General features: G+C 41.7%; 1 protein-coding gene across 1 annotated transcript in view; it reads right to left on the reverse strand.

The window, feature by feature from the left end:
• Nucleotides 1–399: 399 nt before the first annotated feature.
• LOC121653386 (unconventional myosin-VIIa) overlaps nt 400–17,623 on the reverse strand; it is a 38,013-nt gene continuing 20,789 nt past the window's right edge. Inside the window, exons 34-48 of the mRNA XM_042006841.1 lie at nt 17,446–17,612; nt 17,174–17,355; nt 16,966–17,087; nt 16,712–16,866; nt 10,687–10,840; nt 10,270–10,425; nt 5,432–5,537; nt 5,213–5,326; nt 5,040–5,127; nt 4,842–4,948; nt 4,375–4,560; nt 1,710–1,826; nt 1,447–1,530; nt 1,242–1,361; nt 400–1,150 (exon numbers count right to left, since the gene is read on the reverse strand). Of these exons, the coding sequence (XP_041862775.1) occupies nt 1,055–1,150; nt 1,242–1,361; nt 1,447–1,530; nt 1,710–1,826; nt 4,375–4,560; nt 4,842–4,948; nt 5,040–5,127; nt 5,213–5,326; nt 5,432–5,537; nt 10,270–10,425; nt 10,687–10,840; nt 16,712–16,866; nt 16,966–17,087; nt 17,174–17,355; nt 17,446–17,612 (1,954 nt within the window). The 3' untranslated portion in view covers nt 400–1,054. The remainder of the gene's footprint in view (nt 1,151–1,241; nt 1,362–1,446; nt 1,531–1,709; nt 1,827–4,374; nt 4,561–4,841; nt 4,949–5,039; nt 5,128–5,212; nt 5,327–5,431; nt 5,538–10,269; nt 10,426–10,686; nt 10,841–16,711; nt 16,867–16,965; nt 17,088–17,173; nt 17,356–17,445; nt 17,613–17,623) is intronic.

A 17,623-nucleotide genomic window follows, 5' to 3' on the forward strand; every position in this document is an offset into this window, starting at 1 on the left:
TTAGGAAAACATCAGATATGGAATACAGCAATGACCACAGGGCTTGTGATAAATAAACAAATACTTAAATTTATGATGCAAATCTTTGGTGTATTAATGTGAGCTGCATGTCTCTTCACCACCTGCATGTACTAGTTAGTTACACAAAAGCAGAACTTCCTTGTTATTGTTATGCAGCCCTCATTAATGCACCAGCTCTTGTCCTATTTCAGGTCAGTGTCTCTGGTATACTGGAACCACAATTTTTATGCGGTCACACTTATCATCATTATTACTGAGCTCCAGTATTGCTTGTTGCTATTATTGTTGTTATTAGATGGAGCAACTAATCTTTACCTCATTTGTTCTTTGTTTTACTGTACTTCATTCTAGTAAAAGACATACAGAGTGACTCTGGAGTTGAATTTAACATCTTTTTATAGGGAAAACAGACATGTAGCAAAGTTTGGCAGTACAGAGTGGAGCCATACAATTTGAGTCCTACAGAAAAAAAAAAGGTGGCAGAACAACAGTAAAATTCAATTTAATTCTATGCATTTATGAGCCGTTTAACTTTATAAGCACAAAGCTAATGATGTGTCGCTTCATGCTAACATTAAACAAATGCTGATTCCAGTCGTCACAAGTAAAAGTTACTATAAACCTGCAAGATGACAAAACTGCTATGAGAGGATTGTTATGCATGAAATCCTGACTAAATACATGTCGGCTTGAACTACAGGGTTTACAAGATTGCTCCTTATTTAAAATGCTCATTAATAAAGCTGATTCACTCACACATATAAAAAACAACATAAAGGTGTTTTACATTCAGTCATCTTGGATGAGTTTTGCTTCTGGAAAGGAAAACGCATTTTTGAACAGAATTAATGGCTCATTAAGAACAGTTTAAGTTTTTAAGTAAATGTGTAAAATAACTGATTACTTTCTCCTCACTTGGCTACTTGGAAATGTTTCAACAGAAGTGGTTTTAAATAAAAACTGAAAAATCAATGTCTTTTTTCCCTCAGCGCAAATAAACCTGACTTCCTGTGTTGCTGATGTGTTGCTGACTTCACATGTTGAAGCGATGGCTCCTGGTTTGCACTGCCCTCCCCTCTCTTAGGTACATGTTGACATATGAGGTTATAAGATCGTCCATCTTGTAGCCCTTTTAAAAGCAGACAAAGGTGAAGAACAGGAATGGTGAATAACACACTTTAGCTCTCAGATCATTTAACATTTGTTTAGTTACAGCTTACCAGTGATGTTTCACACAGGAATTTGGTTCCCTTCACTAAGCTGCCTACAGTCATGTGAAAGTAGGTGCTTCCACTGCACCAATTAGCAATGCGGTTGAAAGGGTGATTAGCCAGAACCGCCTTTGAAAAGAAATAAAAATGTTAATGGTGACATGTAAGACGACGAAGTTGACTTAAATATTGTCATTAAAATGTTATATTCAACCTTAGTTTTAGGGTGGATGATCGTAAGTCCTTGCTTGCTGATGGCTATTCGTACGATATCGGGAAAATCTGGCTCTGATGTTTGCTGGAAAGAAATTTAGACAAGTAAATGAGCAGGGTAGTTGTGGCTGATTGCCTTCTGCTGCAACAGCAGCTGCAACAGACTAGAAGAGTCAAGACAAAAAGATAAACCACTCATTCACTGAAACTGATGATAGATAAGAGAAAAAGCTCCATTTGTGCTTCATTGACATCAGGGCTTACCTTCACCTCGAAGAAGGCACAGCCAAACGTCGGCCAGTGGTGAACCGCTTTCAAAAATGTCACTTTTGCTTCATCAGCAGTCAAACCAGCTTGTTTGTTAAAAGTGGCGACAATATTCTGAAAATGTAAAAACACACATCTCATGTCACCACACAGCACTTGTTTTGCAAAACGTCTGCACTGCTTTTAATGAGGTCAGTGATTTTCTTTCAGGCCCCCCAAGCCTTCAGGGTATGTTCCCACTGCCACTGAGAGGGGGATCTATAATGGTACTATTGTTCATACAGTACATGCATTTCAAAAGATGAGTCTATATGATATTCTATATTTTCTCTGTGCTGTAGAGCCTCACTATGGTTCACAACTTCTTACACAGATCAGTTGCCTGGTTTGCCATAAATATGTGGCATAAATCTGAATAACATTAGCACAAACACAAGTTATGGCTTTATCTCCAAAACATCTAACATGTGCTGTACCTCTGATGCACTCATTCCTGATCCTATCCATCCTCGTCACTCCTCAAGAGAACCTCAACATTTTAGTCTCTGCAACCTCAAGATCTGCCTCCTGTCTTTAGTGCTAGTGTGATGGGACCTTTAAAGAGCCAAAACCCACAGTGAACTAAAGATGAGCAGACCAATGATGTGAGAGACTGATAACATACTGAACCTTTTTACTGGAAGTTGTTGCTGCTAAAGGTTCTAAAGGTTCTACAAGCTGCTGAATCATGGAGTGTTTATGCTTCTGCATTTTGAGCTCAGCTTTTGTTAAATAAATAATGACACAGTGTAATGTGTCATGAGTTCTCATTTATAACAGACTGTATTTCCCTAATTTTGAAACCTGATCATGACAGGATGAGTTTTTATAACATACTAACGTGTAAAACTTTTTATAAAAACAGGTGGACTCTAAATCAAATTAAGGCAGATGTTGAAAGATACTGTGAGCCACCATACACTGCCTGGCCAAAAAGAAAAAGGAAAAAAAGTGATCACCTGGATTTAACCAAGCAACACTTATTGGATAATTACTGCAGGGTGATCATCATTCAGCTGCATCGAGTTATTTAAGTCCAACTGATGCAATGAGCAGTTTCTCACTTCTTAAACAACCAAGTGGAAAGATGCATCCCGTGGTCGCGGAAAAGATGTTAGTCTGTTTAAGAAGGGTCAAATCATTGCCATCAAGCAGAGAAAACATCTAAGGAGATGCAGAAATGACTAAAACTGGGTTAAAAACTGTCTAAAACTATTAAAAACTGGAAGGAAAGTGGGGAACCGTTGTCTTCCAGGAAAAAAATTATTAATGATGGTGATCAGTGATCACTTAGATGTTTGGTGAAATCAGATGGAATAAAAACACCAGTAGAACTCAGGGCTGTGTTTAATAGTGAAAGTAAGAACATTTCCACATGAACATTGTAAAGGCAACTCAGGGGAATAGAACTGAACAGCTGTGTAGCCACAAGAAAACCACAAATCAGTGAGGCTAACCAGAGAAAAAGGCTTCAGTTTGCTATAGGAGCATAACGATGGGAGCAAAGGAAGAAGGTCATGTGGTCTGATGAGTCCAGATTTACCCTGCTCCAGGGTGATGGAGCAACAAGGTAAGAAGAGACAGATGAAATGATGCAGCCATCATGCCTAGTGCTACTGTACAAGCCTGTGGGGACAATCTATAATCTGGTGTTGCTGCAGTTGGTCAGGTCCAGGTTCAGGTCTCGGTTCAGGTCTAGGTTCAGCAACATTATGTGTCCAAAGAATGAGGTGAGTTGTATATTCAAATACCTGAATATACTGAATGAGCAGGTTATTCCATCTTCCCTGATGGCATGGTTATATTCCAAGATGACAATGCCAGGATTCGGCACTCAGACTGTGAGAGAGTGGTTCAGGGAACAGGAGACATCATTTTCACCAGACCTGAACCCTGTTTAGAATCTTTGGGATGTATTGGAGAAGGCTTTGCACAATGGTTGGACTCTCCCATCATCAATACAAGATCTTGGAGATAAATTAATGCAACACTGGATGGAAATAAATCTTATGACATTGCAGAAGCTCATGGAAACAATGAGGAATGGAATGGAATCAAACCTAAAGGCGGTCCAACCAAATATTAGAGTGTGTGACCTTCTTTTGGCCAGGCAGTGTATAACCAGGGGAAGAAACCCACTGACTGCGATGCCCTGACCCTTTCTTTGGTTCATCTGTGGGGTCGATATTTTAGTATCTCAACATAATAATGAGTCATAACACAGAACACCACTGTGAGTTATATTTCTGCAGGGAAACTTCAGACGTCATGTGGAAGTTGAAGGACACAAATCTTCCTTAATACTGCTGCAGACCTAGTAACCCCTTCATGTCCTAACTCCTCTGATGCCTCTCAGATCAACCAAATATAGAATTTTGTGCAACAAGCAGAGATTCTATATAAAAAATATTCTAACGTCCTTTCAGGAAGAACTCTATTTCTGTGTTAACATTATAATGCTAAAACTAAGATGGTGACCATCAGTGTGTTCTATAGGATTAAATCTTCAGAGAGGATGGTGAAAAGTCTGGATATTTGTGTGATTCGCTTAGGTGTTCTTATGAAATGCATTTAAATGAAGAACTACACAGTACTGCCAGCATCATCCTTCCAGCCCTCGTACCTTTTTCCACTCGTTTTCGGACATGGCTTTCAGTTGGTCTGCGGGCACCAGCTCCTTCAGCATCTTGGGAATCATGACCAACTGGTTCTTGTCAGTGCCAACCTTGACCCTGAACAGCAGAGCTGCAATGTTGACTATTTCCTCTTTAGTACAAACATGATAGCCTCTCAGGTATTTTGGTAACTCCTGCAACATAGAGAGGTAAATGAGGTTGTTATTTCAGATGCTTTCAACAGATCTGGGCTCAGGTTTGACCATTAATCCAAGCAGGTTGATAAATAACCAGTCTGTTTGTAGATCACAATCAGTGGAACGGCCACTACTGACATGATCTCACCTGCATGCCAGGTAGTAGTACATGAATGGAAATATTTGTTTTTGTTTCAGTGGAGAAAAAAAGAAAGAAAAAAAAAACCCAACAAAAAACATACATGTCTGTAAAATGATAAGTGCATATTTAAATGTACCTGAGGGAAATGGAAGATAAGATCAGCCTCTATGTCTCTGCCAGGGATCACGTTAAACCACAACTTCCTCATGAAGAACACAAGGTAGGTTATGTTGGCTGGTCCACCTTCAGAACACACACACACACACACACACTGGTAAATATAGACAAGCCTCAAACTTCCAGCTGTCGCTATAATCACACGATGTGCTGTTACCATCTTTGAGCCCCTTGGATTTCTTGGACCAGTCAGTGATTTGTCTCAAGCTGTCAAAGAAGTAGTCTGTTTCATTTAAACTGAGAACCTGGAAATAAAAAACTAAGATTAGTAAGTTTTTTTTTTTTTTTTAATCATAAAAAGGTTACTGAAGAGGTACTAAAAAATGACACCTTGTCATGTGTTTTGACAAAAATGTTGAAGCCGTCTGCTGAAGTCAGGTTAAGCTTCTTGGAAATATTCTGGATGAGATCCTTGATCCTGGTGCTGGTTGCCACCTCAAATACCTGGAAAAACAGGAAAGAAGTGATCAGAAAAAGTGAAAGAATACTGATGAGCTTTTTCTGTTCTTTTCTTTTGACTTTACAGGTAAAATAAGTCCATGTTCGTACCTCGTCTGTGTCGTTGGGGAAGTGGATTTTGTGGAAGATCTGGGTGCTGTTCTGTTGGATGGCGTCTACCTCCACCTGGTGTGGTGGGAGCTTCCTGGGCTCCATCCTGGAACAGATCAGCAGATTAGCCACATTGCATTTAGTTTCCTTTATGCTGTACTTCATTTAAACTGATGGTTAAATGGTTCACTGCTTGTAAAAAGTTCTTATATTGATATTAGATATTCTATGAACTCACTTCCTGCCTGTCCACATCTGCATTTAAAACCAAGTACATTTTTTCCACATATTTCATTTTCCATTAAAGAAAAACTAAAACAAAATGTAAAAGCAGTGGGTAGAAAAACTAAGTACACACCCATGATTCAATTGCCCCACCTTCAACATCAATAACTTGAAGGAATCAATCACCTACAACTTTTCTCACAAAGAAAAATGTGTTCAGCATCAAAGACAAAATCCAAAGGTCGTTGACATATTTTGGGTGGTGCAGGACTGAAATCTCATGCAGAACCTGCAACATTTCTCCTGCTAAAATAACAGTTTATATTGTTGGTACCATTATATTTAAACATGGGCTCTTATAGTCACAGAACAAGTTCATAACCTTGGTGTGTTCAAAGACATGACTGTCATCAAGGCAGTTTTTTACTAACTCAAAAACATCAAAAGTTAAAGATTTCGTCTCCCAGAAAGACCAGAAGAAACTCATCCATGCATTCAGCTCCAGTAGGCTGGATTAACAGGACTGCCTGAAAACATCTGCAGCTCATCCAGATGCTGCTGCTAGAGTTGTAACAAGAGCTACGGGATTTAAACACAACACACCAGTTTTAACATAGTTACACTGGTTTCCAGTCACAGAATAGATTTTAAAACCATATGGATAGTCTACAAATCACACAACTGTTTAGACACAGATTACATCTGTGGAATGTTCAGAGAATAGAAACCTAGCAGAGCTCTTAGATTCAAGGAATAGGACTAGTCCAGACCAGAATCTGGACCAGAATCTAGACCAGAATCCGGACTAAACACCAAATGTTAAAAACATTTTTTTCTCATGCAGCTGTGAATCAGATCTGCAGTGTATCTGTTAACTTATCTAGACTGCTGTTTACTTTTAATCATTTTATTTGAATTATTTTATGATTTTATATATTTTATTGTGATTATTAGACTTTTTTTAATTATGTGTTAATGTGATTTGAATTGTTTCACTGCTTGCATCTTCTTCCAGTTATGTAAAGCTCATGTATGTATATTATGTATGAAATGTGCTATATGAATAAACGTGCCTTGCCTCAGAGTTGTGAATGAGTTTATGTTGCAGCTCTAACGTTTCTCAGCTGACTCCTCGATGTTGGCTTGTGTGTTGACATATGATGAGGCACAAAGCCTCCAATGTCTGGTATGTGTGAGTTACCACTGAATAACAGTCACGGGTCAACAAGGACACTGATAAGACAGGACTCATATGTAAAATGGCATGGTTGCTCATATGTGTACTACACGTATATAACTGTAGGATTTAAACTGTAAAGATAACTATATTCAGGGCGGAGGACTGAATTGAAGAGAAGATTCAATACAATCCGTTGGTTTTCCTTAATTAAACCATTTTTTATCAATAGGTTTGTATTATCACTGAGATTGTCCTGATTATGTCTGTAAGCTGCCTTAAAATTACTTTTAAATAAGTCCTGTAAAAATAAAGCTGAATTGAGCTGAACTGTATTACGGTGACCAGCTCACAGTGTCAGCAGTACAATCACCACTTTTAAAAAAATTAATTAATCAGAAATAAACAGAAACCTCATCTAGTAAAACTCTGCCCCATTGTGGAGAAATATTTACTGACGAACGTTACAAAATCCACCTTTAATACAAATAAACGTTGCCAAAACATCTGCCTTTATAGATTTGCTCACAGATGCTGATGATCAATAGATCAAGTGCATTTGATCAGCAGCATCTAGCTGCTACTTAGCTTCTTAACTTCTACTGAAAGCCTTGAACAAGAGAAGTCAGAGAGTCCGCTTATCCTTGTTGTACCTACTATTTGATGCAGGGGGCTTAAAATGCCAAAACCTTCAATGGTACTACTGAGCAACACAAATAAGAAGAATAATGTGCTTTTTTTTATATTTTTTGAAAGAAAAAAAAACAGCATGGACAAGTATAGAATGAGGATCTGTTTTACCACCATTGCTTTTATATTGCTGGCCAGAACAAAAAGAGCTTTTTAATCTCACTGAGGTTCCTCCTGGTTAAATAAAGGTACAAAAAAATATATTTATTTGGCTGAGTATAAATATTTAAGGAAACATACTCATCATCCTGTAGTTTTTAATATGATAAATGTTTGGCATGAAGTAATAGAATATGTGAAGATCAATAAGCCATTAATCATCTTTTTCAACCAGGCAAGATGGAAGAACGGTTTAAATTTTAATAATATAAAATCTCAGAGACTAACTACTAACACTAGGTTAAAACCGTTACAACATAACTAGCTAATGCAAACATACATTACCCCGTCAAACTAAATGAATACAATAATAATATGTCTATTTGTAATACATTGTGTTTGGGAATGTAGAAAATAGATGAAAAGCGGTGCTCAATAAAATCAGAACAATTTTGTCAATTAACTTTCTTTTGGATCCTAAACTGATCTTGATGCATTGGTACCAAACCAGTCTTCATCTGGGACTATACTCGAGCAAACTAGGAGCTTTGGATCCCCCCAATACTGGCACATGGATAAAACTAATGGTTCAATGCAAATGAATGGAAACAATAACATATAAATGAAAGAATAATATGATATTATATGATCAAATCAGGGAATTATTTAACCTGTTTATAGAACAAGCAGATGCCAGGGAAATTATAGAAGGAGTCGTAGAATAGGATATTTAGAAATGGTATGGAAAGTTACGAAAATCTGACGTCTTCTAGTCTTATTTAGTTTATACGTATATGGTTAGGTGTATGTAGAGATGAACATATGTGGGTATGTATGTATATATGTGTATGTATATGTATGTATAAGTACTGAGCAACAATTAAAATTTTTAACTGCAATAAATCTCAAGAACTTTTTGTGATTAATCACGATTAATTGCATTATTACGTACAAAATATCCTTTTCCTTTAAAGGCAATGCTAAATAAAGAAACTTTTGCTTTACAAACACTAAACAAAAAAACAGCTTTAAGCAGCAGTTTTCTCTTTACACATATTTCTTGTAAATCATATCTTAAATATTAATGTAATAAAATTTTTATGACAAAGAAGGATGAAATGTTCAGGATTTACTAACTAAAAGGTAAAACGTCAGCAGGATGAATTTGAGGCTGTGAAGCTGCCTTGATTATAAACACAGAAGGAACAATATCTGATGAATTTCAGCCATCAGAAAGCAGGATTTGAATCTCACAGCTTCTAGATTCAGTCACACTGGCTGCTACCGCTTTCAGAATGGCTAAAAATGTTGCAACAGCTTGGAAAATGGTAGAGTCACATGGCTGCAAAATGGTTTATAAAACATGCTGTCACGTTCAGAATGTTTGCATCCACTTTGGAGTTGGAGGATTCAGGTCATGGTCATTGACGGACTGAGGACTTGAAGAAAGATTGAGCTGCTGAAAAGCGCTCAGTTTCTGTCTTTCTACAGGAGGTGTTGTACGGGGCAAGAGAGGACTGCTGCAGGTCATCTACACTCACCCACCAGATCCTGGCTACTGCAGCCAAATGTGTGCCCTAATAATGGGAGGAAATTATGAATAAATAAAAAAAATTAGAAAACCTGAGATGGACTAATTTCTAAATACAGACACAAATAGAAATAATATTATTTTAACGGTCACAAAAGCCTACTGCGGGCATCGAGTGGGCCTTTGGCACCTTTGACTGGTGAACCATCATAGCACACCATCAGCAGATTGTTCAGTAGCAGCCGCTATCAAAGTGAAATATGCATTGACAGGGAGCAGCCACAACAACCGCACTTGAGCCAATAGCAGCTCAATGTGTTTCTTTAGGGTGATAAAGTTTTCCATGGTTCGTTGTTTTGAATACCTGTTTATATCTATAAATCACCACAGAAGTCACCATTCTTCCGAGCGGTAGCAACATTAATTAACCATTCTGAAAGCGGTAGCAGCCGGTTTGCAACCAGTCCGCCAATGGCCGCAACCTGAATCCTCCAACTCCCAGGTGGCGGCCAACATCCAGAACGTGGTAGCATGATTTACAAACCATTCTGAAAGATGCAGCAATATATCTATCATTTTCCACTTTTTTAGGGTTTTTAGGTTGTCATGATAAAAAAATGTGAAAACAAACTTCTATATAAGCAACAAGAGTGGAGTAAGTCCACTCTGCTTCTGCATTTTTTTCTTATTTGTTCAGTTTATCAGTGGTTTTGAAGAGAGTAAAGGGAGCATATGAAGAGTGTGGGTGGTTACCCTGCTGTGAAGCTGGTGCAACAGTTTCGCATTAAGAGCTTCTGCTGTGAATGCATTTATTGCTGCAAGCAAGTTTAGCCTCACACTGCCCAACTTGCTCTCAGACATAAAATGAGAACCTCTACAACTTAGTTCACCAGCTACCAGAAAGAAAATATGACACTATGACACTAAAATATGCCATTTCCTCTTCTCACCACAGCACAGTGTCATATTGTGTAAAGCTGCAAACCCAGGGTCAGAGTGATGCAAGTGCTATGCTATTTTAAAAAGCTCCCAACACACTAGCATGTATTTGTGTCTTGCATCTAAATGTTTCTGTGCATTTGGGAAAAGTCATGCAGCACAACTTATAGGTCAAACCTCAGAGAGCTTTGCAGCCGCTGCAGACAGTCGGAGGCGAGGGGCTCTCTGCGACGTGATTCCAGAAATCGCTGAGCATGCTTTAGAAGAGATTGGCTGGGAGGAAACAGACCACAGCAGAGCCACAGCAACTGCCAGCCCTGCTCTATGCTGAACCTGCAGGAAAAACACAATGCATTCAAGAAGATGTGATCTTTGTCCCCCAACTATTCTTGCATTAAAACATAGATTTACACACTGAAAAAAGAGCCTAAATGTCCTATTTTTGTCCAGTTTATTTGATCAGTTAAAAGAGTAATAATCCTTTTAAGAAGAGGATTACCAATATGTCAATACTCAGGTGTTTGGATGCACATACAAAGGCAAATAAAATAGCCTTTTAGTGGCAGGTTACAATAAGAGAAATAACAGGACTACCTGTTGTTATTGCTGGTCATCTGCTTCATGACCTGACAGTAGATCTCATCCCTCAGCGCCTCATTTTCAGTGGCAGGGCCAAAAATCTGGTTGGTGAGGTCAAGCGCACTCTGCATCTGCCTGGTGGGATAATCTCCCATATACTTCAGGATCGGTGCGCAACAGTCAAGGAAACATTGATGACAAGCATGTTTCAAGGAAAAGCTTGAGTTACTATTTTTATCTAATGATGGCAGAACTGAGATGAGGTAGCTAAGAAAGAGAATTTGGTTTACTTGATGAACCAAAATTCATCTGTTCAGCTCACAGATGAGCTTTTGGTTGATCAAAAATTTCAGTTTGATCTAGCAGACCATGCAGGAGCCTTCACTTTTCTCTCCATGTCGAAAGCAGTGTTCATATTATTTTCTAAGATTGTCCAGGTAACATTGTTTTTTTCCATATATATGAATAATCTCTGTCTGAACCTGAATGCTATCATTTTTACACACATGATACAGTTATTTATGGTTCATCCTCTTCAATATTCAAAACCATTGAATACCTCCAGTCTGCCTTTAATGTTATTCAGATTCACTTAACCCAACTTAAGCTGGTGCTAAACGCAACAAAATCAAAATATATTTTGTTTTCAAAAGGTAAAAGGCAGTCATTTTATCTTCTTAAGCTTTTAACGGCTCAGGGGATTAAACTGGAACTAGTTTCATCCTATTTAGGTATTTAAGACACACACTGAAAACCTCATATCCAAGCTAAAAGTAAGGTTGTTTTTTTTTTTAAGAATAAATCCAATTTCTCTTTCAAAACAAGAGAATATTTGACATCAGCTATTTTTTTCTTTTACCTCTGCTGGATAATGGTGATCTTTTATTTTTAATGTGCTTAGTCAGTATCTTAAGAAACTAGATCCAGTGCTGGCTGTGGAAATCACACACATCACTGTACTTAAACACTACAGCTAAATGGCCGTCCCTCTATGTACACAAGCTTTCACATTGGCTAATTTTTATTTATAAAACTTTTCAGATTCAGGCCCAGAAACGCTGTGATGGGGAAAAAACAAAACAAAACACACACACACACACACACACACACACACAAAACTAAACAACAACAACAACAACAAAACGTGTTAATGTCAATAAAACCTACAGATAATAATGGCTCAATTTTAATCCGTAATAATACTCAAATTCCTACAAGGCCGTAAATATTCAGCTTGTATATATATATATATATATATATATATATATATATATATATATATATATATATATATATATATATATAAACCATGGTCCGGGTGAATACTCCATTCTGATTGGCTGGAAGGTGACCATTTAAAAAGTGATAATGGACACCTATGAAAGAAGTCAAATAGACTTATTGTTGTAAATTATTGCGCTGACTAAACGGTGGTTGGTAACCGTGGCAACAGAAACTCAGATGCCAGGCAGCAGACGCCAGATCAGAGCACCCTGCAGGCTTACTGAACGATGCTGGAAAGTGGCCCCTTGGGCTGGTGGCTGGCCCCTGGGGGGGTTCGTGGCGTGCCTGGGTTGGGGTGCCTGCTCCGGGCCTGTGACGCCCTTCGGGGCCGGCGGGGGACGGGGGCGCCCTAAGCCACTGGCGGGTCGTCTTCCAGGGGAGAGGCTTACTCCCCTCTGGACCTACATCTCCTGACCCCTCCCCTCCCCCACTCTTCACTACATACACAGGTAGGGCTGTGGGAGGTGTGCTTGTTGCGCTGGGCGGGGCAGGGGGGTCATCATAGTGGCCCTGTTGCTTCGCCGAGCGGCAGCATGCCTCCCAGCTTTTAATTCCACTTAGTCACTGAGCACAAATAACATTTGCAACATACAAACACGTTTTGGGGGGTGGAACATGCGAGGTCAGGTGGGTGGGACTGCTCAGGTGGCCCCACCCCCTCCTCAATGCAGTTACTGCCCCCCAATTTTAACCCTCTTTTTTTAATTGCAAACAGCACATAATATATTCCATCACTAGTGGGGGAGGGAGGGGGGATGGGGTCTTCAAGCGCCCCTGTCTCCATGGATGGCCCGGGGCGTAGGCGGGCTGTCCCGGGGGGTTTTGGCTGCTGGCCCTGGGGGGAAGGTGCTGTTTTGGGGGTGGGGAGTGGGGGGCGGGGGCGGGGTGGGTGGTTGGGGGCCTGGCTCGTGTCTCCTCGCCTCCTGGCTGGGGCTGTCCCCCCGTGGCGTGGGGTGGCGGGAGGACGGTGGTGGGGGGATGGTGTTTGTGTGTGTGTGTGTTGGGGGGGGGGGGGTGTGTGGGTGGGAGAGTGGTGTGGGTGTGGGGGGATGGTGTGTGGGAGGGTGGGGTGTGTGGAGGTGGATGCGTGGTGTGTGGGAGGGGGGGTGGTGTGGGTGTGGGAGGATGAATGGTGGAGGGATGATGTATGTGTGGGAGGATGGGGTATGTGTGGGAGAATGTATGGTGCAGGGATGGGGGAGTGTGTGGGAGGATGGATGGTGGAAGGATGGTGTGTGTGCGGGAGGATGGATGGTGTATGGGAGGGAGGATGGTGTGTGTGTGGGGGAGTGGTGTATGTTTGGGAGAGTGGGTGATGGAGGGGTGGTGTGTGTGTGTGGGAGGATGGGGTACGTGAAGGTGGATGTTTGGTGTAGGAGAATGATGTATGTGTGGGAGGATGGGTAGTGGAAGGAAGGTGTGTGTGTGTGTATGGGAGGTGTGAAGGTGGATGAATGGTGTGTGAGAGGGAGGATGGTGTATGTGTGGGAGGATGAGTGGTGGAGGGATGATGTGTGTGTGGGAGGATGGGATAGGTGTGGGAGAGTGTATGGTGGAAGGATGGTGAGTGTGTGGGAGGAAGGATGGTGTGTGTGTGGAAGGATGGATGGTGGAAGGATGGTGTGTGTGTGTGGGAGGACAGAGTATGTGAGGGTTGAATGGTGTATGCGTGGGAGGATAAATGGAGGAGTGGAAGGAGAGTGTGTGTGTTTGTGTGTGTGTGTGTTGGTCTGGGGGGGGGCAGGACTGGTTCTCGGGGTGTGCGGCTGGGCGCTGGGGTGTGGGGCTGGCCTCTGGTGGTGGCCATCTGGGCGGGCCGGGTCCCCCCGGGTGGCGTGCTGGCCCTCGGCCTGTGGGGGGTGGGAGTGTCCCTGCTCTCCTGGGCCCGGGCCCTCTGCCCCGTCTGTCCCGGGCGGCCGGTGCCCGGGGGGGTCGGGGACTGCTGGCCTCGGCCCGCCGGGGCCGGTGCCCTGGGTCCGCGGGGCGGCTCCTGCTGGGGTCTCCTGCTGCTGCCTTCCTGGGCGGGCGAGTGGTCGTCTCTGTGGACCGGTCGGGATCTGTTGCCTGCGGGGGGGCTGGTGGCCTGGGTCTCGGGACCGCTGGCCTGACTCTGGCCTCTGTTCAAGTGAGGTGGCATCTGCATGATCACTCTGCATGGTCACTCCTTCCTGAACATCTCCACACAGTCTTTGCGTCGCCGTGTGGCCGAGTTCTCCAACACATCCACACAGGTTTCTCTGCGCGTGTTCTTGAATACAGCAGTTTCACTTATATCTATTATCATATTTTGTTTCTTTTTTTAATTATTTCTGTTCTTATTATTATTATTACTCTTACTCTTATTATTATTATTGTTACTATTATCAACTAGTTGTGTAATGACCTACTGGCTAGGATGATCGTAGCTATATATGTTGTAAGTAGTATGGATTACATGGTCTTCTGTATGATGTTTCAAGTCCCCACCCGCACTCCCCACACCCTTTCTGTCCCTCTCTCTCCCCTCCCTCTTCTCTCTACTTTCTTTTCTCTCTCTCTGTCCCCTCCGGTCGAGTCCAGCATTAAGAGTCTGATTTAATAAAGTTTTTCATCAAGAGGGACTTTATACATGTAGTATAAATCCCTGCTTGATAGAGTAAAATTGCCCAGCACCAGACAGCAGCCAGACAATCATTCTGTTTGCAACAATGCTGGACAAGACAGGTTAAAAAAAAAAAAAAAAAAAAAAAAGAACGATGCTGGAAACGATCTGTGGACTTTGACTGTTTGGACACACATAAGCTGTAGGAGCTGCACCCGCCCTCTGAAATGACACTTTGTGTCATGTAACACAACCTTAAGCAATCATCTCCCTTCTCTCCACTGATCTGGTCTAATATAACAGCTGCGGCCGACCAATCTGCAGGTTCTGTGTCAGAGCCGGTTAAGAGTTGCCCCTGGAGATCACGTCTGTGACGGGGAGTTGCTGTTAAAGCAGCCTGCAGGCTTATTTAACGATGTAGGAAACTATCTGTGGACTTTGACTGTTTGAAATAACATGTCGCATCATCCCATGGACACACACAAGCTGTAAGAGCTGCACCCATCCTCTGAAATGTTTGTGTCACGTAACTGCCCACCGAGCTGCAGGTTCTGTGTCAGAGCCTGTTACCTTGGCAACTCGTCACAAGAAATAGTCCATTCAGCCGCTTCTTGTGAAAAAATTACGATTTTACTATTAAAAAAACAACATTAACGCATTAATACGAGGTAACGAGGTGCCCATTATCATAAATTAATGGACGACGCAGAGGCGTGAACCGTCCGACGCGAAGCCACCTCGTCGGGCATTATCCCTATATATATATATATATATATATATATATGCATATATATATATATATATGCTAAGATCGCACAGAGTCGCAGTAAGTCAGAGAATACAGTCACGTTACCAGAAAAGACTACATATAAAAAAATTTATTTCAGCTTTATTAATCGATATTGGATTTATTAAATTTTAATCGATTCAAATCGATAAATTGATTTTTTAAAGCCAGCCCTAGTTTTAAGTGTTTAGTTATGTGCAGCAATTTGTTTCAGATGTGGTTGTTTTTTAATCTTCTGTTCCTTACGGCTTTTCCCTTTAGGGGTCACCACAGCGAATCATCTGTTTCCATCTATTTCTATCCTCTGCATCCTCTTCCCCCACAACATCCATAAATCTCCTCTTTGGTCTTCCTCTAGACCTCCTGCCTGGCAGTCCCAGCCTCAGCATCCTTCTACCAATATATTCGCTATCCCTCTTTAGTACATGTCCAACCCATCTCAGTCTGGTCTCTCTGGCTTTTTCTCCAAAACATCTAACATGTGCTGTCCCTCTGATGCACTCATTCCTGATCCTATCCATCCTCGTCACTCCTCAAGAGAACCTCAACATTTTAGTCTCTGCAACCTCAAGATCTGCCTCCTGTCTATTCTTTAGTGCTACTGTCTCTAAACCATATTACATCGCTGGCCTTACTACTAGTCTTGTACACCTTTCCTTTAATTCTAAGTGATACTCTTTTATTGCACATCACATTTGGCTGTTTTTTAATGTGTTTTATAAATAAAGTTGGTACGGTACGGTATGGTATGGTATGCTACAGTACGGTGCGGTATGCTAAAGTATGGCAGGGTATGGTACAGTGAGGTATGGTATGGTATGCTATAGTACAGCAGGTTATGCTACAGTATGGTAGAATATGGTATGGTAGGTTATGCTACGCTACAGTATGGTACGATATGCTACAGTACGGTAGCATATGGTATGGTATGCTATTGTACAGTGTGGTATGGTACTATATGCTACAGTACGGTAGCATATGGTATGGTTTGGTATGCTACGCTACAGTACGGTAGGTTATGCTATAGTACGGTATCATATGGTATGGTACGCTACAGTATGGTAGGGTATGGTACGGTGTGGTATGGTATGGTATGCTACGGTACTGTGCGGTAGGTTTTGCTACAGTACGATGCGGTATGGTATGCTACAGTACGGTGCGGTATGGTATGGTATGCTACGGTACAGTAGGTTATGCTGCAGTATGATAGCTTACGGTATGGTGCGATATGGTAGTTGTAATACTTATGAAATGCTTAAATGTGGTCATAGACAGAAAAACCAACCCGTTTCAGATAGTTCCTGCTTTAGCTAGTTACACCAGGAACACTTCTGGTTACTGACACACAGAAACAGTAGTTAGTGGCCTTTCTAAAGTGTAGAGGATATCAGTGAAGGCCTGGCAGGCTTTGTGGCTGATCTCCGAGTTGCCCATCAGCTTCTTGAGGAGCGGCTGTCTGATTGGCTCTCTGGAGTGGGCCCACAGCTTCTCAGGTGTGGCATTCCTAGAAATCACCTGACGGTTCACATCCTTCGTGGGCTGCCTGTAGGATCAAGGAATATTACTGCTGTTAGAAATACTCCCCTGACCCTCCATACACACACTCCCCTGCAGGGAGCAGTAAAATGAGGCAACATCTAACCTGAAATACTCGAGAGAGAACTCTTTCAGCGTAGCAGGAGCCAGCCTCTCCACTGTTCCCATTTCCTTCTGGTTAGCCTGTATGAAGTTCTTCCTCTGGTTGGGTGACAGGTTAAAGAGGCTCTGAAATGAAGGAAACACATTTATTACTCAACAGAGCCAGGTGACAAATCTCAGCTAAAAAAGATGTGATATTTATAAGTCCATACCATGAGCTCATTGGTGGGTTTGCTGAGCATTGGCAGTATTGAGATGGCATCAATCGGGACAGCTCCAGTTTTCTTGGTGCTGTCATTTTGACCATTTAGCCAGCCGCGCTGCTGAGAGAACTCATTATCTTTGATAAGTATAATGAGCTCTCCTTTTTTGAAGCTGAGGATTGTGGGGTCTTCTGGAAAGGAGTAAAAGGCAACAAAGAGTTCAGTGAACTGACAGTCAGCAGGAATAAATCTTAAATGAGCTGCTCAGCTTTGATCGAGACCTTGACTGCTGACTTCCCTCAGAGCCATAGCGTACACAGATCGCTCCGTCAGCCCACTGAGGAACATGGTGATCAGCTCAGACATGTCCGCAGCAGTGGATCCACTCAGGGTGAAGTCTCCTTTCAGTGTCAGCAGACTCACAGCCAGGCCAGATGCTTTACCCTCCCTGAGTTACAG

This window comes from Melanotaenia boesemani, chromosome 14, assembly GCF_017639745.1.
Source record: "Melanotaenia boesemani isolate fMelBoe1 chromosome 14, fMelBoe1.pri, whole genome shotgun sequence".
Lineage (NCBI taxonomy): Eukaryota > Metazoa > Chordata > Actinopteri > Atheriniformes > Melanotaeniidae > Melanotaenia > Melanotaenia boesemani.